Source organism: Leptodactylus fuscus, chromosome 2 (genome assembly GCF_031893055.1).
Source record: "Leptodactylus fuscus isolate aLepFus1 chromosome 2, aLepFus1.hap2, whole genome shotgun sequence".
In the NCBI taxonomy this organism is placed as follows: Eukaryota; Metazoa; Chordata; class Amphibia; order Anura; family Leptodactylidae; genus Leptodactylus; species Leptodactylus fuscus.
The window spans coordinates 203,297,503-203,324,397 of record NC_134266.1 but is presented as its reverse complement, the minus strand read 5'-3'; the positions used below and the strand labels follow the sequence as shown (position 1 = coordinate 203,324,397).

At 38.3% G+C, this 26,895-nt stretch overlaps 1 protein-coding gene across 2 annotated transcripts in view; it reads right to left on the bottom strand.

The window, feature by feature from the left end:
- Positions 1-26,895, bottom strand: part of PCDH9 (protocadherin 9) — a 1,631,603-nt gene that overhangs the window by 516,940 nt on the left and 1,087,768 nt on the right. For both annotated transcript variants that reach the window (XM_075265428.1, XM_075265429.1), the window contains one exon: positions 6,999-7,058. In XM_075265428.1, the coding sequence (XP_075121529.1) occupies positions 6,999-7,058 (60 nt within the window). The remainder of the gene's footprint in view (positions 1-6,998; positions 7,059-26,895) is intronic.

Below are 26,895 nucleotides of genomic sequence, written 5' to 3'. Positions count from 1 at the left end.
ACAAGATTCTAGGGTCCGGTGTTCTAAACTTAGGCACCCCTAGTGAAAAGATAGCTGCAAGACAAAGTACTGGAACTAGGTGAACTAGAAAGCCCAGCATGCCAACTAACAAAACAGAAACTAAATGCAGGAAGGAGGGAAATGGTGAGGAAAGTGGTAATGGGAAACCACCAAGACAAACTACACAGAAGGTGTCTCTCGCCACTACTCCCAGGTTAGAAACAGCAGAGCTCTAGATATTACTCTAGAATACAGGGACCAAGAATTAGCTGCAAAAGCAACAAAAACCAGCACTGAGTGACCAGACAGCCAGTTTTAAATAGAGCCTGGCAACACCTGATAAGATACACAAATGAATACATCTGGGGAGCCCAAACTCCAGCAGACAACAAAGAAGTACATGCAACAGAGAGCTAGAGATCAAACATAACCAGGCAAATAGCCATGAGGCGGAGAGCCACAAGACACCGGTTCAAATCCTGACAGTGAGATGGAGCGATAGCAAGCAAACTGGGGAGAGGGAAATGGAAAAATCCCTTTAACCTGTTTTGGATTTTTTCTTACCAAGAATGACGCCATCAATCTCTATTAGCCAAAATAGGAATTTACTGCAAAGGACATCTCTTCTTCTGCAAATACTATTATGTCCATGTATTACATGATTGCCCACTGGTTTTAGCAGGTTCTGAGTGAACTTTGCAGGATTGCTAAGCAAAAGAGAATATAATAGAAATTCTGGCTTCTTCCAAATATGCACCACAATATCATAGAATATTCTATCAGACTGGAAAGTAAAGTAAAGTAAATAAAATTGCAGAATGTCCTTATATGCATGTCACCTTAGAAAACCTCCTGTTTTCCAAGGTCCTGTTCAGGACCTCCTGTGTAATTTAATCATCACCTGACATGTGGCAATGGAAGACATGCAAAGGTGTAATTGTAATTCTAAGGTGTTTTTTTCTCCGTAGGATTGCCTTAAAATGTAAGAGAAAACCAAAGCCATATTTTCCATCAGAACACACATAAATAATATAAGCTGTTGCAGCACAGTGAAACTATCAGGTGCAAACAAGAAAAATGTATTAAAGACCCAGCATGCTCCTGTGATGGGACTTTAATACATTTTCTTTTATTGATCTTCTACATGCTCTGTCACCTTGCCTTGTACAGCTACATATTTGGTGGTAGAGAAATGTCTGTGGTAAAGTGCTATACTTACACATCTAGTATACTGTGTTTAAACATTTTTAGAATATATTTAACTTGCTTAAAATCCATTTAGCTGATGAAGAGTTTAAGGATTTTTTTTAATTTAAAGATTTGTTTTCAATTCTTTCAAAATATGTGCTAATGAATCCTAATAATCCTTAAATCACAATAATATTAATCACAGTGCTCTCCCAAGTACAGTATTCACACTTGATCACTTCTCTTGTTTTACTGGATAACACATGGCATACTGATCTAATAGTATAAGTGACGTTTACATTGTTACTAAAATGTAACAATGTTAAAATATGCTAGAATATATTTATAGGTTTGGTGAATTCAATAGTCATAGACAGACTATATGTACATATAGCCCCAACTTTTTAGGGGACGTTCACACTATTGTAAGTGTCCGACAGCAGTGTCCGTAGCTGCTGTGGTCCGATCTTAGACTCTGCCTCCTCACAGACGAGCCTCCGGCAGAACCAGCGTTGATTGGCCGAATGCTGTACACTGGCCAATCAACGCTGGTCTATACATTCCTATGAGAAAAAGTAAGCTTGGTCGTAACAGCAAGCTGCCAGCTTTCCTGACTAGCAAGGACAAGCCTGTGGCAAATCAACGCTGGTTCTGCAGAAGGCTCATCCTTGCTAGTCAGGAGAGCTGGCAGCTTGCTGTTACGAGGGAGCTGATTTTTTATCAGCGCAACTGCAAGCGCTTTGCTGTTAAAGCGCACGGTCCCCATAGACTATAATGGGGTATGTGCGCTTTAACGTCACAGTGCTCCTCCTAAACACTCTCCTCCTGCTATTCATGGACTTGGTGACTCTCCTTTAGTCGAATAGTGGTTTCCCCTGAAATGAGCATTTTTTCCCATAGACTATAATGGGATTCGATATTCAATCGTGTAGTCGAATATTGAGGCTCTACTCGAAACGAATATCGAATCTCGAATATTTCATTGTTCGCTCATCTCTAGTCCTTTTTTTTTTTTTCTTTTTTTAAACGGACACCTTCTGTGTGGACACCAACAGTAGTGTGAACCTACCTTAGATCAACAAGTCTACATAATAACTGCAGAGTATCTTGGGATACTTTCGGACTCCATCAATGGCACACCCAGTAATGCCACTTTCCAGCTTAGTAACACAAACAAATCATCAACTTTGGTTAATTTTAGCCAAACTGCTCCCTTCTTTGTGGTTGACTACTGCTCACTCATTTCCTGGGACTGTTGGGAAAATATGCTGTATATGGAATATAATTTAGTCATAACTAAACAAAATTCCCTAACTATGATATTTGTGTTTATGTGTGGGCACCCTATAGAGAAAATGTGATTTGCAGTCTTCCAAGGCTTTCAGCGACATGTTGTGATATTGTGTTGAATTGGTTTCATGACAAATTGCAGTTCTTAACCAAGCTGGAGTCCGGTTAAGTCTGGACTGAACATAAACTATACATAAAGAATCAGAGCATGTCCGGATATGTCTATTACAAGCTAAGAAGCTTTTCTTTAAAAAAAAAAAAAAAACACATGATTTTATGACAAATTAACAAAAAGTGAAAGGCTAGAAATATCCTATGTGTGTTTATGTCCGAATAGAGATTAGAAAACTCATTTGTTCTAAACTAGGTTCATTAAGAACGTTTCATTAAGTCACTGCCGCTTAGCTTCCATTCAAGTCAATGGGAACTGATCTGCTGTATCCTGGTCTGGCCACTACACAGAGAATGCAGTTGTCTGCTTCCTCATCCATTCTCTATATATAAGCTGCTGACAACACCTGATCAACAGGGGTGCCAGATTTTGGAACCCTACCAATTTTATATTGATGACCGATCCTTTTTTGTCCAAAAAAACCCTTTAGACTAAGGTCCCACATAGCGAGCAGCAGCACTTTTCACAGACAGGCCTCAGGGGTTTCCTCTGTGGACTTTCTGCTTCAATTATACCTATAGGGAAGTCACTAGCATTTCCGTATTTATAATTGACATGCTGTGATTTCCAAAACCGTAACAGTTTTGAAAATCATAGCATTTCCACTGTGTGTATTTTTTTGTGGCCAAACCTGCAGTGTTTACACCATGTTGGGCCCTGGTCTTAATCAGTTTAAAAGATCTATGGAGAAAAACAATAATTTTTTTCTAGTAATGTCCTTGTTTGTACTGTACAGACTACCATGGAGTATATCACAAGCTTATTGCACTCTGAAAATGATGAGTCATTGTTTGCCCCTTTGTAGCTCCACTTAAGGACCTAGAATTTGAAACTCAACAACAGTACAGCGGCATAACACCAACAGATTTTAGTATACATCATAGGTAGTATAACTTAATAAGTAAGTCTGTAATATGGCATGTGATGATGCATGCTATGTTACTTAACCATGAGAAAAATAAACATAGACCTTCCTTTATGGATCTGAAACTTAAAGCGGTATGAGTCATTAGTATCAAATTTCATAAAAAGTGCGCACCTCTTAAATAGTTTGGAACATTACTGATTGTCTGTCAGCCAATACATTAAAGCTAAGGCACCACGGGGTGTCCCTCAGCAAAAAAGCGCTGTGGGGAAAAGCTCTGCAGGAAAAAACACGGCAGCAACGCATTGCTTTTCTTCCCGCAGCGCTTTAGACAGAAAGTTTGCAGAGGTTTCCTCTGCAGACTTTCTGTTTCAATTATACCTATTGGGAATCTGCCGGCGTTTCAGTAAGTATAATTGGCATGCTGCAATTTCCAAAACTGAACCAATGTTTCCGCATTGCAGTTTTTACCACAAAGTGGGAATAGGATTTGCTAGAATCCCATACACTTTGCCCTGATTGTAAAATGCCACAATTTTTACCACGGTATTTCTGTCACTTGCAAATCGCGGCATTTACGCCCTGTGGGGCCCCAGCCTAAAATAATTTTCTGTGCTTATAATATTTCATAGGATAGAACCTCAATACTAGATGAGTGTCCGTCCCCTAACACCCCACTTTTAGCCTCTGTTACCTACACTAATCTGATATTGACGACCTATCCTAATGATAGCTCTTCAAGCAGGTAAATGTTTAGCATGTGGAGTTTTGTGCCAAAATTGTGTAACATTCCCCTAGCCTCAAAAAAAAGTCAAAATTATGTTTCCTTTGCTTTTCTGTGTCAAGAGTTCAAAAATATTTGGAAGTTTCTTTGTGTTTTTTTGTCCTCTATGGTGGCATTGAGTTGTTGCTTCCGTATACTGAAGCACATGCATCAAAGAGTTAGTCATTGGCAAACAAAACACAAAAAATAAAAACAGTTTACACTTTAGAAATATAATACAATCCACAAGTCCTTGACTTCTATATGTTTTTCTAGAATTCCTTCACTGTTTGCTCCTTGGTTCGGAACAACACAGACATGTATGGCAGTCATGCCAGCATATGTAGTTACACAGTGATAATGTTCTATTGGATACTGCTAAGAATGATGTTTCGATGGTGTTATAATTTTATGAAGTCATCAGAATAATTCTTTACAATGTGAGCAAGAAACTCATACCGCCAAGCTCCGGCAACATCTATTTTTCAAAAGCTGGTTGAGGATGTAAAATAAAATATTAAAGGTCAAACTGAAATCTAAAATTCTAATATTTGCATCGCATAAATGATAGATACTACAGCAAGGTTCTTTGACTTTCGACTTATTCCACCGCACATCTACGAATAACGTCTCTATTTGAAGGTGCCAAACACGCTTCATTGTTGTTCCTGGCAATTCTTTCTTTTCTTAAGTCTCCTCGCTTTTACCAGACAACGTCATATCAATTTAAGCATAAAAATGGGAAAGACTGCTGATCAAGTTGTTAAACTTTTATAATAAACCTGTCATCACGGGTTCTGGCTCTAAAATAGGAAGACATTCTAGAGACCTGAAGATATTAGAACAGTCTGTTCAAAAACTGAACTATTGTGAACAATTATTTAAGAAGAGAGATCCAAAACCGCAGGTTGAGGAAACCAATTTTCTCGTGCTGGCTGCTTTGTTTGGCAAAATGAAATTGTATAAGCTTCACATTCTGTAAGAGAATAGGTAAAGCTGTAACTGGCTATTTACATACACATTGCAGCAGGATGGGGATTATGTATAATCACTGAAAACACATACATAGAGCAATCAAATATTTCATCAGAACTGAAAGGGAAAGTCGTAAGTACTAATGCATTCTTGAAGAGACAGTGCTTGTTTGGAGTAGAAAGAGCTATGCCCTCAGCTGATTTATAGGATTTTTTTTTTTTTTTTACTAGAAATGTTGAAATCCACTATACCACAATAAAACAAATAAGACCTGTACATTGGATACAGCAATATATATGCATTATAATATATATGTTGTGGTATATATTATTTATTAAGTGATACATCACCAACATTTTCCATAGCACTGTACATATATTGTAATCACTTCTCCGTTACTTACTTTCAGTCCTATTTATGCTCGCAATCTTAATTCCAAGTGGTTTTCCAGAATTACTATGTTGTTTGTCTATCCTCACGATAGGCCATTAATATTAAATCGGTGTGCTCATGACTCTCTGACTCTATACAATCAGCAAGCTGTACTTTACATACAATATATATCAGCATTTGTCCCTCTATCTATTCTAATCCATACAGTACCAGTCAAAACAAATTTGGGAACACCTTTGCATTCCTTGATTTTTCTTGTTTTTGTTCCCTACATTGCAGATTCATGAAAACTATAAAGGAACACACATAGAAATACATAGTGAACAAAAATGTTAACAAAGCAGAATATGTTTTATATTTCAGATTCTTCAAAGTAGCCCCCTTTTGCTTTGATGACAGCTTTGCACATTCTTGGCATTCAGCTTCACGAGGCAGTCACCTGGAATGGTTTTCAAGTTACAGCTATGCCTTGTCAAGATTTAATGTGTGGAATTTTTTATCTTCATAACGTATTTGAGACCATCAGTTGTGCTGTGCAGAGCCAGGACTGGTACACATTTCCATACATTGTTAGCTTTATTCAACTAAAAAACTGATCGTGAGAATGCCAAAAATGTACATTTCTGTCATCAAAGCAAATCTGTTTTTTTGTTTACTACTTAATCCATACGTGTTCCTTAATAGTTTTTATACCTTCAATATGAATCTAAAATGTAGGAAGAAAAAAAAGACCTTATTGAATGAAAAGGTGTGTCCAAACTCTTGACTGGTAGTGCCTGGTACTGACTTGACTGGTACTATAAGTACTCTAACCATATAAGTAACCACATTGGCCAATAAGGGTACTAAGTAGGCTTAGGCTTTTGCACAATAATAGGCTCTCAATTTCTATGGCTACTTCACCTTGAACATTGGGTTCTGTTTATTAAAAAATAAAATATTTATACCTTATCGATACATTGTTACATAGTAGATGAGGTTGGATGAAGGCATCAGTCCATCGAGTCCAACCTATAACCCTACAATTGCCTACAGTGTTGATCCAGGGGAAGGCAAAAAACGTCAATTGCTCCATTTCAGGAGAAAAAAAAAATTCTGTCCTGACTCCAATCTGGCAGTCAGTATAAAAACCCTGGATCAACGTGTCCCTAAAATCTAGAATCTATAATATGATATATCTTATGCACAATAATGTCATTTAGGAAACAATTATAAGACAACATACAAATGTTCTCTCTATATAGATAGTGGTGGATCCTCAGAATCATTTCTTCCAATAGGCCTGAGTCAAAAAAGTAAGTATACAAGTATATGCAAGTATATACTAGTTTTATGCAAAATAAAAACCATACCTGCATACCGCTGTTGTCACAAGTAGCATTCAGAATCTCATGCAATGGTAAGTCCTGGCCCTAGATAGAAAATAATATATTGAATTAGAAAAATCTTTATAGACACACATAATAAAATAAACCAAACTAATTATTAAGCAAGACAATAAGTCATGGCTCATAGGTCACATTGTGACTAATTTCTGTGACCTCCTTCCTTAGGAGAATATACCTTTGAAAAAACTGGTCTGAATAATAATAGTAATAATAATAATAATAAATGAGCGATCGTGTTTGGAAAAGATCAGATTTCGATCGGCGATTGAGAAAATTTCACGATCGCGATCGGAATTCCAAACACGATCTTTTTAGGTGGGATTGAGATCGGTGATTATTTCCCACAATGCTTTGCTACTGGCCAAGCATTGTGGGAAAAGCTAACAATGGTAGCCTTCATACTGAGTATATGCTCCGCTTATTCTGAGTGGAGTGTATACTCAGTGTGAAGGCTCCGCTGCGGTTCCAATGGAATGAATGGAAGCAGCCAGCAAACAGCCTTAACCCCCTGTGCGCCAGCTGCGTCCATTCATTTTATTGGGAGACTAGCTAACATTTCTTTCAGCTACTTACCTGCAGAGATGGCTGGTCCGGTGCCCGGTGTTCTCGTTCTTCTTCGCCTCGCTGCCCCCGCCTTCCAGGTTAGTGTTAAAGAGCTAGGAAGAAGGCAGGGCTTGTGGCTTAGGAGAGTGTGGGCGAGTACTGGGAGGGGAAACATCACGTCTCCCTACCCTGTACCTGCCCACACTCTCCTAATCTGGGAGGTGGGGGCAGCGAGGCGAAGAAGAACGAGAACACCGGGCACCAGACCAGCCATCTCTGCAGGAAAGTGGACACCAGGGTGGAATAATTAGCCAGAGGATTAAAGAAAATCCTCTGGCTACTTAGTGATTTAAAAAAATCAGTACATAGCGTGGATTCTAACAATTAAAGCGTTCAATTGTTAGATTCCATGCTGTATAGTGAATAGGATTGTTTTTAAAATCCGATCTCCGATTAGTAAAAAAATCCCATTGACTTGCATTGGGATCGGAATTGGGATCGAGATCGGGTTCAAATGAAAAATGATCGGAAATCGGATTTCAAAATCGATCCTGAAAAGTCAAGATCGGCTCAACCCTAGCGAGTGCTATTCGAAATGGCAGTTTTGAATAGCACGCACCCATCCTATGGGTGTGTGCTATTCGAAACTGCCGTTTCAAATGGTACTCGGTCATTAATATTATTATTAATAATAATAATAATAATAATAATAAGAAGAAGAAGAATATTTATTATTATTATTATTATTATTATTATTATTAACATAAAACAAAGTGATGATGAGAATTATAAAATAGAATCCTGGAAATAAAAGAAAAAGCATTCTTTTAAATGTCATTCAACAACCTTTCACTGCATTTGTGAATGTCCATAGGGACTTCAGCATCACTGAGCATTAGACAGAGTTTTGAATTGACTTTTGACATTTGTATAAAGAGAACATACAGTAAGATACATATTCCAAAACCAAACCGGAATAGTACATGATAATAGTACAGGTATAGCATATGTTAACTCTTGAAATGAGGTTTTGTGATGTGAAATACAATATGCAATATCAAAGGTAACTACACTGCGACTTCTGCACTGAATTGTATGTTTCCAATAAATGCTGGAACAAGAATTGGTCACCACTATAATCACAATATTGTATTCTCCCTATAGAAATGAGTAGTGAAGGTGAAGATGAAGGTGATGTGAACTTCACATCTTTCCATGTAAATATGTATCTAGATACAGTACATCACATAAAAATGCAGCAATATGACAAATACAGTAGCTCCGGGTGCAAAAAAGCAATTTCCCGATTTCAGGTCCCCATGTACCTGTACTGTATATGGGTGAAGAAGAACTTCAAATATTCATCTTTTCACTTAGAGTACTGAAGTTTTCCTTTTCTAGTACAGTAGATAGATAGATAGATAGATAGATAGATAGATAGATTACAATGTTTATTCTATATTTAACTCCTTATGCTACGATATACACACTATACACTAAACACACGTTTGTTATCGGTTACACAGTAGCGTCACATTTTGTGGTGTCATTGTAGCACTGTAACAAATGCAGCTTGTCATGGGTGTTCACCTGCGCTCTTTAAGCAGATTGCTCAAACAACAAGTAACACAAAACTGGGACAAAACTCATTAGAAGCTAATTTCTTCTTAGTATAGGACAAAGTGCTGGAGATAATGAGAAAAAAGAAGAGAAATGATAGCACTAGAACTCCTGAGAATATTAACAAGGGGATTTGCATGCAATGACAGAATGAAAACAAGTTTTCACGTTATATATGAAGGTCATTCTGTCTGGAAAGTTATTTGTGTGTGATACCTTTGGAGTGGGATGAAAAAATTAAAGACAACTATTCTAGTTACGTTCTATAATAAACGCTGGGGATTTTGGGAATGATATTATTAGGAGTGAATTTCTCGTATAGCGAAGTGAGGGATATTTTAGGTAAGGATCACCGTTGTGCAATTGAAGGACTTATGAAGTCAACTCCCTTTCAGCAAGAGGGCATTAGCTCTTAACTCTAGGCATGTGCCCTGGACCGAAACAGCACCAATGTTGTGCTAAACACAGCAGGCAGCCCTTCGCTTCTGACTGCCCCATTATAATAAGACCCAATAATGTATAAGCAGCAAAATTTAATTTACCTTGCTTTACAGTATGTATATGTCACTATCGTTCTAACATATGTGCAACAAAGGATTTGATGGGGTGTCGAATGGAGTTTTGGCATTGGGAAATATATGCCCTTAGACAAGAACAATATGTAAAACCAAAAACAAATAAAGATGGATTTGTCCAGCAAAACTGCATTATAATGGGTAAAATAATAAAAGAAAAACCTCAATAATTACATTACTGATCACCCAACACACCTCCTCCATAGGTCCTGGCCCCTGTTGGTCTTTGCCCTTCCTACTATAGGAATGAAGTCTCAAAATGGACTTCTGGCTACTTAGCAAAGATCATCATGGTACCAGCAACAGTGGGGTCAGTATGGCCTCCTTTTTTGCCATGATCCATTCTGAGCTGTCTTCAAAACACTTTTTTTTGCCTTAGACAGTGCCTTAATAAAATAAGGAATTAAGTTTTGTAGTATAGTTGGGCATCACATTAAAAGCACAAAATCCTACTGCAATGAAGAGCTTAGAAAAAGGAAGACAGACATCTAAGTGTTAAAGATATGTGGCCCTGGGTGTGATAAGGGTCTGTTCTATGAGTTGATCTAACTTTAAAGGAGTTCTCCAGTTTTAGGCCCCTTGCAGCCATGTTGTGGGTCAGTGTGGTATCTGTGTATTACACGGATAGCACACTGATCTGTTATTTTCTATGGCCTATACACACGACTGTGATTTTCACGGTCCCATGTGTGGGCCGATAGTCCAGTCCACAACATTTAATGAAAGGAGCCACGGAAGCAGGGCCCATGCACGGGCTGCACATGGGGACATCCCCGTCTCCCCCTTTTGCAGCCTGTGCTTTTAATTCACGGCTGGCTAGTTACAGCACGGTCATCTGCAACCGGTCTTAGCAAAAGATGGCTGCTTTCTTCCTGAAACTATGCCTGTCCATGGGTTGTGTCTGGTATTGCAGGTCAGCTTCTTTAAAGTGTACTGGGCTGAATTATAATGTCATAAACAACCTATGGACAGGTGTGGCACTTGTTTCTGGAAGAAAGTAGCTATGTGTTCCTAATGCTAGACTCTCCTTTTAATTCTTGTAATTTTTCAAAATGTTACAAAATTTCTAAATATTTGTGCAGGACATTCTATAAATAGTAAAATCCTTTGTAAGGATATTGTTTATATATATATATATATATATATATATATATATATATATATATATATATATATATACAGTCCTATGAAAAAGTTTGGGCACCCCTATTAATCTTAATCATTTTTAGTTCTAAATATTTTGGTGTTTGCAACAGCCATTTCAGTTTGATATATCTAATAACTGATGGACACAGTAATATTTCAGGAGTGAAATGAGGTTTATTGTACTAACAGAAAATGTGCAATATGCATTAAACCAAAATTTGACCGGTGCAAAAATATGGGCACCTCAACAGAAAAGTGACATTAATATTTAGTACATCCTCCTTTTGCAAAGATAACAGCCTCTAGTCACTTCCTGTAGCTTTTAATCAGTTCCTGGATCCTGGATGAAGGTATTTTGGACCATTTCTTTCTACAAAACAATTCAAGTTCAGTTAAGTTTGATGGTCGCCGAACATGGACAGCCCGCTCTCAAATGATCTGAAAACAAAGATTGTTCAACATAGTTGTTCAGGGGAAGGATACAAAAAGTTGTCTCAGAGATTTAACCTGTCAGTTTCCACTGTGAGGAACATAGTAAGGAAATGGAAGACCACAGGGACAGTTCTTGTTAAGCCCAGAAGTGGCAGGCCAAGAAAAATATCAGAAAGGCAGAGAAGAAGAATGGTGAGAACAGTCAAGGACAATCCACAGACCACCTCCAAAGAGCTGAAGCATCATCTTGCTGCAGATGGTGTCACTGTGCATCGGTCAACTATACAGTGCACTTTGCACAAATAGAAGCTGTATGGGAGAGTGATGAGAAAGAAGCCGTTTCTGCACGTACGCCACAAATAGAGTTGCCTGAGGTATGAAAAAGCACATTTGGACAAGGCAGCTTCATTTTGGAAACAAAAATTGAGTTGTTTGGTTATAAAAAAAGGCATTATGCATGGCGTCCAAAAAGAAACAGCATTCCAAGAAAAACATATGCTACCCACTGTAAAATTTGGTGGAGGTTCCATCATGCTTTGGGGCTGTGTGGCCAATGCCGGCATCGGGAATCTTGTTAAAGTTGAGAGTCGCATGGATTCCACTCAGTATCAGCAGATTCTTGAGAATAATGTTCAAGAATCAGTGACGAAGTTGAAGTTACGCCGGGGATGGATATTTCAGCAAGACAATGATCCAAAACACCGCTCCAAATCCTCAGGCATTCATGCAGAGGAACAATTACAATGTTCTGGAATGGCCATCCCAGTCCCCAGACCTGAATATCATTGAACATCTGTGGGATGATTTGAAGCGGGCCGTCCATGCTCGGCGACCATCTAACTTAACTGAACTTGAATTGTTTGTCCAAAATACCTTTATCCAGGATCCAGGAACTGATTAAAAGCTACAGGAAGCGACTAGAGGCTGTTATCTTTGCAAAAGGAGGATCTACTAAATATTAATGTCACTTTTCTGTTGAGGTGCCCAAACTTTTGCACCGGTCAAATTTTGGTTTAATGCATATTGCACATTTTCTGTTAGTACAATAAACCTCATTTCAATCCTGAAATATTACTGTGTCCATCAGTTATTAGATATATCAAACTGAAATGGCTGTTGCAAATACCAAAATATTTAGAACTAAAAATGATTAAGATTAATAGGGGTGCCCAAACTTTTTCATAGGACTGTATATATATATATATATATATATATATATATATATATATATATATATATATATATATATATATTGTGCCCCAAGCAATAAAAAGAGAAAAATCATGCTGGAATTTTTTGGTTCCAGTGTTTTAGGATTTCCTAATTTAAAAGATTTTCCATAGAATATACCTTTTTTGCAATTTAAATAATTGAGAATAAAGATATATTTATTTATAATGTTATAATGTTAACAGTTAAAATTTATAAATGAATACATGGATAAATGGTATTATGTTATATGATACACATGGAAAATACTGGAAAATACGAGCTGTTTAGAGTTACCACTGTGCTAAAAATACAATTAAATGAAATACCTTTTCCAAAACAAGAGACATAACAGATGGCATTTATCAATTTTTAAGTGCTTTTGGCTTTACTCTGTTGCACACACCATTCAGTTTCTGCTTATTACTATCTATTTTGCTGTATTTTGATATGTTTAGGTAATTTGTGCCAATTTTATTATTGGCGTCAGTGATGATTTCCAAATCTGGGCAATAATAATATTAATAATAATAATAAAGTATATATATATATATATATATATATATATATATATATATATATATATATACCCAGCTGAGTTATTACACACAAGAGTTAAGTTCTAAATCAAGTCTTAAAACTGAAACAGCCACTTATGGTGCAGAAACCTAAATATACTGCTAAGCCGTCATGTTGAAGTTACAGAATCCTTCTCAAATAAAGATCATAATGGGGATTTGTGACACTGAAAGGCCTCAGGCTGTGTCATGTACATTCAGGAGATGTAGAGACTGCAGTAAAGAAATGTAGAGGGCAAATAAAAGTACATGAGATTGAGAGCCCAGAGACAAATTATTATAAATAAGACACTATTAGATATAAGGGGAATTCATAGATCCTTTTCCCAGTGTTACAGTCATTGAATACTGGTCAATATAAGTAGTAGTCAACCTATATAAGAAAAATGTTTTGGTTTTTTTTATTTACAGCGTCCTCTCCTCCTGTCTGTACATGTCCAGAAGCTGTATGTGTGTCACAAAGCAGCTTTACAAGATGGTACGTTTCTGTGACATCGGTGTCTATGTAGTTTTCAGGACAAAATGAAGTCCAAATTGTAGTTGGAGCAGCAATATAGAAAAATTGTTATGTTCTCATCCTGGGAATTCTAATTTTATAGTGGGGGGTTCTTTTTTTTTTTTTTTTGCTTTAGAAAACTTTCATACAAATGAGCATGGCAAGATCGAAATCATCCATTTTTGTGATCAAAATAAACATGGCTGAACAGATCATCTCAAGGTGATGTATATGGGGCTCAATTCATAATCAGACATAACTGTCATCTATATTATCTTCATTAATGATTAGAAACACTTGTAATGTGCTTTTCTCACCAAGAGGCTTAAAGCTCAGGGTTTGTTGCAGAGTCGGGAGTTAGTGGCTTCCATACAGGCGTTCATTTCCAACACCCACACAAACATGGGGAGAACATACAAACTCAGTATAGATAGGATCCTTGAGATGGGACAACCCCTTTAACAGACATATTTGGAAATCTGACAAGTCCTCTAAAACTACTTTTCATTTGAAAGAGAACAATTTATGTACAGTCATACTTCAGCTGCAACAACCAAATAAAAGAAATGTTTCCTCTTTATAGGGGAGGTTAGGGGAGTTGTAACTCACTTATCTGGTCTGGGGATTGCTGATTATGGACCCGGGGGTTCCAGTGTTCCAGCCATGACACTTGATCAGAAACAGCGTTCTGATCCTTAGGAGGTGTTCACACTTGTGCCTGTGTCTTTCCACTAGGTATCAATCCTATTCTCCAGAGAAACTGCACAGGGGACCGTCCGTATGCAGCCTCTCCGTGGGGAAACGGTTTTTTAGCTGGATACAAAGTCCTGCATGTCCGACTTTGTGTCCGGCCAAATGAATGCCGGGAAGCCAGCCCCTGTGCAGTTTCCACGGGGGTGGGGGTGGGGGTGGACACAGGCACAAGTAGACTACAACCGAAAATGGATTTATTACATGTCTATCCCCAGAAGCTAACAATTTTTAATCCAATTTCAGAATACACATAGAGGAATATAGCATAAGTCATATTAGAGTGACTGATTTAGCTGTATTCAAGCCAAGATATCATAAAGTGCTATCCTGTGCTTTAAAGAGCCACTGCTTCTATGGGTTTAATAGTTCTGCTTATCAAATAATACAAACAGTCGGATTACGGCAAAGTTAGGTTTATCCCTTATTTTTATTCTTCTGGCTAACCTTAGGCCACAATAGCTGGATCATTATTGTATTACAAAGTCATTGAAGGTTTTTCTAGCAATAACTCTTATATAACAGGATTGCAAACTCCTGAAGGCTTTATTTGCTTCAGCAGAGTTAATTAAACATCTGCTGTTAATTTTTGTGTAGGTAATAATTGTATACATAATCATTAGAGACTAGCAGATGAAAGAATAATAAACTGCAAAATTATGTTCAGCCACAAACCGATTATTCATTTATAAATTATTATTAAATAAAAATGTACTGTATGAGAGAACTCCATGTTCACATTGCTTTGTCTGCCTATGTGCTAGAATGCATTTAACATAGAATGGCAACTACTCTGACTTGGAAATAATACAACTGCAAAACACTAATGGATATGTATGCAAGTGTAAAAAGCATCAAACATTCTATCTAGTTAGAAAAAAAATCAAAGAAGGTTTCACAATGTCACTTATATAGCAACAAACTATGTACAGTATCTAGAACAGGAACATCTTGTCTATACGGAAAAACATGTCAGAATTGTAGACCTGCAAAATGACCTTTCTTTCTCATATATAATCATAAAGGATTTGTATGCAATAAAAAGGCTGCACGGGCTACGTATGGGCTATGGGTGTTTGATATTGTGGCTTAGCAATACATTCTCTTATTGTACCATCTCTTATGTGGTGTATATAGCGACATGTTCACCCTGCCACTTGCAATATGCAGGAAGTGCATGCAATAAGTGAACACCTATATGACATTTCTTACCAGTCCAGTAGAAATATGTCAGGGTTATCACAACACTGTGTTGTGCCATCAAGGTAAGATTGCATACCTGTCAGTGTCAGGCATAGAGAGGGTTAAACCTCTCTGGCGGGATCTGTACATCTCAGAGAATAATTCTGGATTTTGTGTTTGGATACCTGATCTCCACAAGATTTAACAGGGCAGATTTGATGTATTTGCACTAAGTTTGCATACAGTTGCTATACGGTTTTTTATATATGTATGTATTTCATCAGAGGGGATGGCTTGGTGGGCATGGGGTTATTGATATAAAGATTGCAGCTTACTTTTTCCATATTCAGATCATGACTAAAAACCCTTGAGGGAGTTCTAAACGCCTAAGTTTTATTGAGATGCATCTCTTTTTTTCGGTTTTCATCAATATGTAATATAAAATAGAATACAATTATATATATATATATATATATATATATATATATATATATATATACACACACATATATATATATATATATATATATATATATATATATATATATATATATATATATATACAGTCCTATGAAAAAGTTTGGGCACCCCTATTAATCTTAATCATTTTTAGTTCTAAATATTTTGGTGTTTGCAACAGCCATTTCAGTTTGATATATCTAATAACTGATGGACACAGTAATATTTCAGGATTGAAATGAGGTTTATTGTACTAACAGAAAATGCGCAATATGCATTAAACCAAAATTTGACCGGTGCAAAAGTATGGGCACCCTTATCATTTTATTGATTTGAATACTCCTAACTACTTTTTACTGACTTACTGAAGCACAAAATTGGTTTTGTAACCTCAGTGAGCTTTGAACTTCATAGCCAGGTGTATCCAATCATGAGAAAAGGTATTTAAGGTGGCCAATTGCAAGTTGTTCTACTATTTGAATCTCCTCTGAAGAGTGGCATCATGGGCTACTCAAAACAACTCTCAAATGAACTGAAAACAAAGATTGTTCAACATAGTTGTTCAGCGGAAGGATACAAAAAGTTGTCTCAGAGATTTAACCTGTCAGTTTCCACTGTGAGGAACATAGTAAGGAAATGGAAGACCACAGGGACAGTTCTTGTTAAGCCCAGAAGTGGCAGGCCAAGAAAAATATCAGAAAGGCAGAGAAGAAGAATGGTGAGAACAGTCAAGGACAATCCACAGACCACCTCCAAAGAGCTGCAGCATCATCTTGCTGCAGATGGTGTCACTGTGCATCGGTAAACTATACAGTGCACTTTGCACAAATAGAAGCTGTATGGGAGAGTGATGAGAAAGAAGCCGTTTCTGCACGTACGCCACAAATAGAGTTGCCTGAGGTATGAAAAAGCACATTTGGACAAGGCAGCTTCATTTTGGAAACAAAAATTGAGTTGTTTGGTTATAAAAAAAGGCGTTATGCATGGCGTCCAAAAAGAAACAGCATTCCAAGAAAAACACATGCTACCCACTGTAAAATTTGGTGGAGGTTCCATCATGCTTTGGGGCTGTGTGGCCAATGCCGGCATCGGGAATCTTGTTAAAGTTGAGGGTCGCATGGATTCCACTCAGTATCAGCAGATTCTTGAGAATAATGTTCAAGAATCAGTGACGAAGTTGAAGTTACGCCGGGGATGGATATTTCAGCAAGACAATGATCCAAAACACCGCTCCAAATCCTCAGGCATTCATGCAGAGGAACAATTACAATGTTCTGGAATGGCCATCCCAGTCCCCAGACCTGAATATCATTGAACATCTGTGGGATGATTTGAAGCGGGCTGTCCATGCTCGGCGACCATCTAACTTAACTGAACTTGAATTGTTTGTCCAAAATACCTTTATCCAGGATCCAGGAACTGATTAAAAGCTACAGGAAGCGACTAGAAGCTGTTATCTTTGCAAAAGGAGGATGTACTAAATATTAATGTCACTTTTCTGTTGAGGTGCCCATACTTTTGCACCGGTCAAATTTTGGTTTAATGCATATTGCGCATTTTCTGTTAGTACAATAAACCTCATTTCAATCCTGAAATATTACTGTGTCCATCAGTTATTAGATATATCAAACTGAAATGGCTGTTGCAAATACCAAAATATTTAGAACTAAAAATGATTAAGATTAATAGGGGTGCCCAAACTTTTTCATAGGACTGTATATATATATATATATATTTAGATGGTGGCAAAGTTTTTTTTTTATATTGTGGAACAAGTTTTCTAGCCACTCCCTGCCCTGTCTTTTTATTGTAGTCTCACCTTAACTCATTAAATGCCACAAACCCCAATTAGTGAACAGGTACTTTAAACCACCTACGAACACCATATGTCATTGAAGAATAGAAACAGGACATTCACGAGCTCCAGCAGGATGTTGCTCGTGATGGGAAACCTAAATTGATCTCTTGCGTGCATTGTCTTGTGCACATGAGTTTTTTGTTTTTTTTTATAGTAGATTGTGAGCCCCACACAGAGCTCACAATGTACTTTTTTTCCCCCCTATCTGTATGTCTTTTTTGGAATATGGGATGGAAATCCATACAAACACAGGGAGAACATACAAACTCGTTGCAGATGGTTTTTTGCCCTTGGCGGGATTTAAACACCAGGATGCCAGCGCTGCAAGGCTACAATGCTAACCACTGAGCCACGGTGTGGCCCTACCACAAGCATATTGAACTGCAAATAAGCAACAAATGATTTGTTATATATGTCTACCATCTTCAGAATGATGCAGTAAGACTTGCTCTGCCCACTGCTATGACATCACCCACCCTACATAAGCAGTAAGAGGAGCTCTCAGGACAGAAGCACCGCCCCCAGTGCACCAACCGCCTCGTTTGCCCTCAAAGTTGTTTTTCTGCGAATCTACAAACGTGGCATACATAACAAAGGTATGTTGTCTGTCACTGTACTTTACTCTGTAATGGAATTGTAGCAGCTGGATATGGTTAGGGAGATGATAGACTCCTTTAAATGAATAGGGATTAGCTGCAATATCAGGTACAGCCTATGGAAAATACAGGCGCTGTTTTTTTTTTCTTTTTATAAAGAAAGGCAGACCCTTTATCTAGTATAGTACAATGTAGCCAAACACTGATGCAGCTCATCGATTCTGTCTCATCTTAACAAAATATGCAATCATACCAATACGGCAGTCATCTGTAATACTGACCTGGCACCATAAGTTTCTCCCTATGTTATCTCCTCTTTACAGCTTCTTTTCATCCATCACCGGGACAAAAGTCCTGCTTGATTCCATGATGACAAAGCATACCATGTATTTCAAGAGTATTACACAATCTGTACAGAACACTTTCATCTTTCAGCCACAATGACTGACACTCCATATTTAATGTTGAGACTGAAGATGAAGTCTCCTCTCTGATCCTTTGATTCTATTCCATCTAATCTTATTCAGCCTCTTTCTAATTCCTCATTTAACTGAAACATTTAACATTGTGTTTTATCTGTAATTTCGCCATCCTCTTCTAAGCATGCATTGATTGTTCCAATCCTCAAGAAGCCATAACTTGATCCCTTGTATCCTTCAAGCCTCAATCCTTTTCCTTAGATTCTAAGCTTCTTGAACATCAGGTGTTTCCCTGTCCATTCTAAAAGCTTTCTTACTAACTCTTTGATGAACATCTATCAATCCGATTTTTGTCTATAAGGCGAAGTCCCCCACAGCGAACCACAGCTAAATAACGCGGTGGAAACACATTGCGTTTTTTTCTGCAGCGTTTTTCACAGCGTTTCTATTATGCCTATATGGAAAACACCAGCCTTTCCATAGGTATAACTGACATGTTTGGATTTTTTCTGCAATGTGTGGATGGGATTAAACAGAATCCCATCCACTTTGTAGGTAATGTAAAATACCGACGCAGATGTGAATGAGGCCTTAATAAAACTTGGAACGTTGGAACACATGGAACGTTCGAAGAGTATCCACAATTTTGCTCACCAATGTGTGTGGAAAAATAGACACATCAACACCAATGGCAACACCAATGACACAGCATACAAATTGCTTGACTGGAGTGACCCACAACTTTGATGAAAGCATCTATAGAAAAGGAAGTACAATATCCAGTTATGAAAAAATAAATTGTAATTAACACTAATTAAGAATCCTTGAACTGTTTCTAAAACATAACATTCAGTGGAGCACATTACATCTTTCTGACAGTATTAAATGAGAAAATCTGTAAATCCATGTCGATATAAACTTATTAATAAGAAAATATAAAATATGAGAACTTCTCAGTAAAAGGTACAGGCGTTTCTGTTTGCTGATAATGATCTCTTCCTCATTACTATATCAGCCATTCCAGTGAAAGTCTATTCGGAGAACAATATGAATCATTACTTAATTTGTTTTAGCAAATCTGGAGCTCCAATCTCCAGCATGTTTATAGTTCATGGAATGTGTGGGTAAGGGTAAGGCCTCACAGGTCGAAAACGCCGCGCTAAAGCGCTGCGGGAAAAACCGTGGCGGGAACGTATCGAGGTTCTTCTCGCAGCACTTTGAACAGAAAGTTCACAGAGTTTTCCTTCACAGAGCTTCTGTTACCATTATATCTATGGGGAAGCCTCCAGCGTTTCCATAGAAATAATTGACATGCTGCAATTTCAAAGACCGCCGCCAGTTTTGGAAATAGCAGCGTGTCTGCGTTGTGGTTGTAACTGCAAAGTGGGCATGGGATGCGCATGAATCCCATCCACTTTGCAAGTACTGTATAACACCGCGATTTTTCCCGCAGCGTTTCTACCATTGGCAAATCTCTGGGTTTCCGACCTGTGGGGCCCCTGTCTTATGGTCACTAAACTGGATGAAACTCAATTATGATTCTAAAGGGTTGGAAAAACACAGGGCTGCTTACTTTCAGAAACAATGTTAGGGAGCCTGCACACGGAGTTTACGCTTGGTCATTCTGAATGTAAACTCGTTCAGAGTGAGCAGCGTAAATAAAACAGATCCCATTGACTTGAATGGGTGCCGGTATATGCGAGCTCCCCATTGAAATCAATGGGAGGCTTTTTTTACCTATTGCTTTCAATGGGATACGCGCATATCACATTGAAAGCAATAGGTAAAAAAGGCTTCCATTGACTTCAATGGGTAGCACGCGTATGCCGGCACCCATAGAAGTCAATGGGATCTGTTTTTTTAAGCTGCTCACTCTGAATGAGTTTTACATTCAGAATGTGCAAGCATAAACTCCGTGTGCAGGCTCCTTTAATCTAAGTCCATGTGCAAAAAAACGCTGAAAAAAAATGCTTTTCCTTTGCAGATTTTCGGCTTCTATTATACCTGTACAGAAAACACCAACACAGGTATAATTGACCTGCTTCGATTTGCAAAAATGCTCATGTTCTTGAAATCGCAGAAGCAGATTTTTTTCTTCATTGCATGGATGGCATTAGCCAAAAATTCCATCCAATTTGCAGGTAATGTAAAATGCAGCATTTTTTGCCCCAGCATCGCTGCCAAAACCCTGCGTTTGTGCAATGTGGGGCTCCAGCCTTACACCTGTTTTTAGGGCTGTGTCATTTATTGAAGCTCATCTCCATTGAAGCAAGCTGCAGAACAACATACAGTACTATTTGTGGACAGGAGTGGTATTATGTTTGGAAGAAAGCAGATGTTGTTCTAATCTTGTGAATTACTATAAGGCAAGCAATGAAAACTGGAAGTTGGTTGCTAACCAGAAGTCTAGTAGTCTCAGTATCCTTAGCAGTCACATGCTGTAATACTGGTATTATGTTTCCATCACAGCAACAACTTTTTTTTGGAAACAAAAGACTCTGGGAACTACCAAGCTTTTAAACTGGATTGGCAGGTGACTGCAATGGTGAGAATTGCTTTATTTTGTTTTTATGTTACTTTACTGTTTGGTTTTTGTTTGTTTTTTTCGCCACGTTTGGATAAAATATTTGCAATGCTTCACCATGTTTTGGTATATACTGCACCACTAAAATTCAGTAAGAGATTACTAGAGATGAGCGAGTACTGTTCGGATCAGCCGACCCGAACAGCACGCTCCATAGAAATGAATGGATGCACCTGGTACTTCCGCTTTGACGTCGGCCGGCCGCTTAACCCCCCCGCGTGCTGGCTACGTCCATTCATTTCTATGCGAGCGTGCTGTTCGGATCGGCTGATCCGAACAGTACTCGCTCATCTCTAGAGATTACAACTTGTGGCTTACCAAATATGTGACAAGTATGTGTGGTTTATAAAACAAACTCATATAAAACATATACTCATAATGGACCACATTTAGTAATAATATTATAATAATAATATTTATATTATACCACGAGAGATTTCTAAAAACTGTCTCATAGAAAAAATAAATGTTCTTGCCAATAGAAACCAATCACATCACAACTATACTGTGATTGGTTCCTAAGAGCTGATATCTTATCTTTTGTCCTGTGAGTATTTCCATTGTATTCACAGAACGGTTTCATTCCTACATTATAAAGGTCATACATACATTCAGATCATTTGTAGAAGAAACACTGCTGGATAAAGTCCCATAAAATATAGATATAAAAAAATCCTCCAGATACTAATATATGTATTTTGGTAAATAAATGACTGTTGAATTGTCTATAAAATACCTTATATGTGAGTATTTGTGCATGAGAGAGCTTAGAGCGAGGCTTTCTGCTGAACCTCTAGTGCCGTGGCTTTGTTAGACTGTCAGATTAGGTATATAGCTTGAGATTTTTAGAATTCCCACAATATTATTAATAGCTGTAACTAACTGCTGTGTGCACATAATTTGCCTTTGTGATAAACACTGAATGGTATCAGCTAATTTTCCAGACATTACATGTTTCAAGATCCTGCACTGCATGAGCTGCCTCTCAATAAATATGAATTCAGTTTTAATAACAGACAATTCAATATTATGTAGATTTGCTGAACATTCTGGTCATCACTAAACATCAGTAAATCAAGAACAGATCTTCTGCTGTTTTATAATCTCCTACCTATTAGGTTTTTTTAGGGGCACAGTTGATGCATTGGTGCACTGGCTGATCACTCCCTGGAGTAGCCTTCTTTGGGGTTTACCCCTCGTTCACATCTGCGTTTGGTAATCTGTTCGGGGGGCCCCCATGTGGACTACCAAACGCATTTGCAAGTGCTGTGCAGTAAAAGCCCACGAACCCCATAGACTATAATGGGGTCCATGTGTTTGAAGCGCAATCTCCGCACTGAACATGCGGAGAGGAAAGTAGATTGTGAACTACTTTCCTCTCCTCATGTTCCCTGTGGAGAACTCACAGCAAGCACATGGACCCCATTATAGTCTATGGGATCCATATGCTTTTACTGCACAGCACTTGTATATGTGTTTGATATTCCGTTCGGGGGGTCCCCATGCAGACTCCCCGAACAGAAGACCAATGCAGATGTGAAGCAACCCTTAATCCTTGAATCTTTCTAATAAAATCAAATTTACTTTATAAACATGAGTGATATTTCTTTATTAGTTACCCTACATATTTGGCACGGTCACTTGTGTAGTATTACCTAAGGAAGCCTCCAGTGAGGGGCGCTATTTCCTCACTGTACTCATTCCCTGGGCATCAATGGGTAATTTTTTTTACACTATATTCAGATTTATCACTTTCTTTCTCTTTTATTTTTCACTTTTATATCTATTGTCTTGTGGTTTATACACAGGTCTGTGGATCATTCACATATTTGTTAGATTAGGGACAGTATTAGGTCACACAGGTATATTGATGCCTTATAATGTATTATATCTTTGTATATGTTTTTCCTATTTGGATTTGGGAATTTCCTGGTCCTTTTGCCATGAATTTTGGAGGTTTTTATGATTGTATCAATAAAGTCCTCTTATATTTTAGTGCACCTTTATTCTTGATTTATATGTATTAGTTTGTACTATGGCATACGTAGTTTGTACTATGTATATGTTTTTGGCTCTTTGTTTTTTTACGTTAAAATTTTGTTACTCCATTATGGAGAACATTCATGCCAAATTGACAATAACTAGAGATGAGCGAGTAGTATTCGATCGAGTAGATATTCGATCGAATACTACGGTATTCGAAATACTCGTACTTGATCGAGTACCACTCGCTATTCGAATGGAAAAGTTCGATGCAGAACCAGCATTGATTGGCCGAATGCTATACAGTCGGCCAATCAACGCTGGTTCTTCTCCTACCTTTAGAAGTCTTCTCCGTGCAGCTTCCCCGCGGCGTCTTCCGGCTCTTCATTCACTCTGCCAGGCATCGGGCCTGGGCAGAGCTGACTGCGCATGTCCACTTTGTAGTGCGGGCATGCGCAGTCAGCTCTGCCCAGGCCCGATGCCTGGCAGAGTGAATTCAGAGCCGAAAGAGCCAGAAGATGCCGCGGGGACGCTGCAAGGAGAAGAGTGCATGGAGGATCCAGCCCGACCCTCACTCGTGGACTTGGTAAGTAGAATTTGATCGAACGTTGCCTACCCCTGAAATGAGCATTTTCCCCCCATAGACTATAATAGGGTTCAATATTCGATTAGAGTAGTCGAATATTGAGGGGCTACTCGAAACGAATATCAAATCTCGAACATATTACTGTTCGCTTATCTCTAACAATAACTATCAACGTATCTATAGACTTTACCTTGGTGTATTTTATACGTTTAAAGAGAATACCTCAAAGATACCATAAATGTCTATGTAATGGAGTGAGTCAAAAGGTCTTTTGTAATAATCTATCTGTACATACTGGTTTAATATACTGCAATACAGGGGCACAAACCTTAGTTGACCCTCAGTCCTATTAGTGTGTTTATTAATAGATAACCCATTATCCCCTATCACTGAGAAGGCAGTAAAGCTTTATAAATGGCATATATGTGCTATGTCTAAGTATAAGTGATTGCGGGAAGGAGTTATCCAATTCTTTTCTATAAACTGATGGCCTATCATGAGGTTAGGTTAGTGGGGGCGCAACTCTCAGCAGTACAGTCAACCAGCTCTTTGAAAGGTTGAAATGTTCTGCCTTTTATTTTACATTGAAGCCAATGACTTCTGTAACACCTGAGCTCCTAAATTGCAGTTGAAGAACTTTTATGCTAATATATCCTCCTACATATGTGAACAAAAGAGACTGGATTATGTACATTGAAATAAGAAAAAAAAATGACTTGCAAAGTCAATTTCATATTTGCTTACTGTAATATAATATTCTTTATTGATATAAATGTAATTTAAACAGATATAATGTATCATATAATTACAATATACTATACAGTATGTGCTATAAAATACATTTTCTGATATTTTGTTGCATATTTTTGCCGTTGAATCAAGGACAAACAAAGAAAAATCATAACAATCATTAGCATAAAACATAATATCGTATAATATACTTTGGGGAAATAAAATTGGTCATTTGCTCTTTGTCTATAAACAGCTTGTATAATTGCCCATTACAGACTACAAGTTATACATTTGATGCAATGGTGAAGGGCAATTTAATTTGCTCTATTATATCAATATCAAGTTTAGGAAAGGTGGTTGAAAGTCAACAACTTTGTGTAACAACTATATCAGCATAAAATGTACACAGTATGTAGGGCATATAACACAAAAATTATATGCACCATATTACTCTAACTGTGTATAACATGAACTAAAAAATCTCAGAGAAGCTGGACCTTCCGGCACCAGGACTCAGATGTACATGCTATGTCTACACCCCAATAACTACACCGTGGGCATATGTTCAGAGCTTAGCATTCTTATGTATTTATATCTTGTGGTTCCTATGTTATTCCTTCTGTATAGTGAGTACAGAAAATTGACGACTGGGTGGTACGATTCCACTCAGCATAGGCGTGAATCTCTACACAGTCTAAGCGTCAGTGCACACTGAGTTTTTTGGCGCTGATTTTGACGCTGAATCCGCCTTAATATCAGCCTACAAAAAGCCTCCCAATAGAGTTCTATTGGAGGCTTATTTAGAGGCAGATTCAGCGTCAAAATCAGCGCCAAAAAACTCAGTGTGCACTGATGCTTAGAACCCCAACTGGTAACACGTTAATGTATTTCTAATAGAAGTAACAGATAACAATACAGCATAACATTCTAAGATAAGATGCTTCAAACACACTTGTAAAGAGTAATGACAGGCCCTCTTTAACAGGTTCTTTACAATACCAATGAACCGGCTCTGTTAAAACCCAGTTACCAGACTCTATGCTTAAAGGCGTTGTCCGGGATTTGAAATCTCTACTCTTAATCTAAATATCCTTTCCCCTCTTAGTTTATAAATAACATTATTATTAGAGATGAGCGAACAGTGTTCTATCGAACACATGTTCGATCGGATATCAGGGTGTTCGCCATGTTCGAATCGAATCGAACACCACGTGGTAAAGTGCGCCAAAATTCGATTCCCCTCCCACCTTCCCTGGCGCCTTTTTTGCACCAATAACAGCGCAGGGGAGGTGGGACAGGAACTACGACACTGGGGGCATTGAAAAAAATTGGAAAAAGTCATTGGCTGCCGAAATCAGGTGACCTCCATTTTAGACGAATAGTGGATTTCAAATCCGGGTCATATGAGAATGTGAACTTTGTGACTATGAGACAGGGATAGCTGTACAGGCAGGGATAGCTAGGGATAACCTTTATTTAGGGGGGAATGTTATTAAAAATAACTTTTTGGGGCTCTATCGGGTGTGTAATTGTGATTTTTGTGAGATAAACTTTTTCCCATAGGGATGCATTGGCCAGCGCTGATTGGCCGAATTCCGTACTCTGGCCAATCAGTGCTGGCCAATGCATTCTATTAGCTTGATGAAGCAGAGTGTGCACAAGGGTTCAAGCGCACCCTCGGCTCTGATGTAGCAGAGCCGAGGCTGCACAAGGGTTCAAGCGCACCCTCGGCTCTGATGTAGGAGAGCCGAGGGTGCACTTGAACCCTTGTGCACCCTCAGCTCTGCTACATCAGAGCCGAGGGTGCGCTTGAACCCTTGTGCACACTCTGCTTCATCAAGCTAATAGAATGCATTGGCCAGCGCTGATTGGCCAGAGTACGGAACTCGACCAATCAGCGCTGGCTCTGCTGGAGGAGGCGGAGTCTAAGATCGCTCCACACCAGTCTCCATTCAGGTCCGACCTTAGACTCCGCCTCCTCCGGCAGAGCCAGCGCTGATTGGCCGAAGGCTGGCCAATGCATTCCTATGCGAATGCAGAGACTTAGCAGTGCTGAGTCAGTTTTGCTCAACTACACATCTGATGCACACTCGGCACTGCTACATCAGATGTA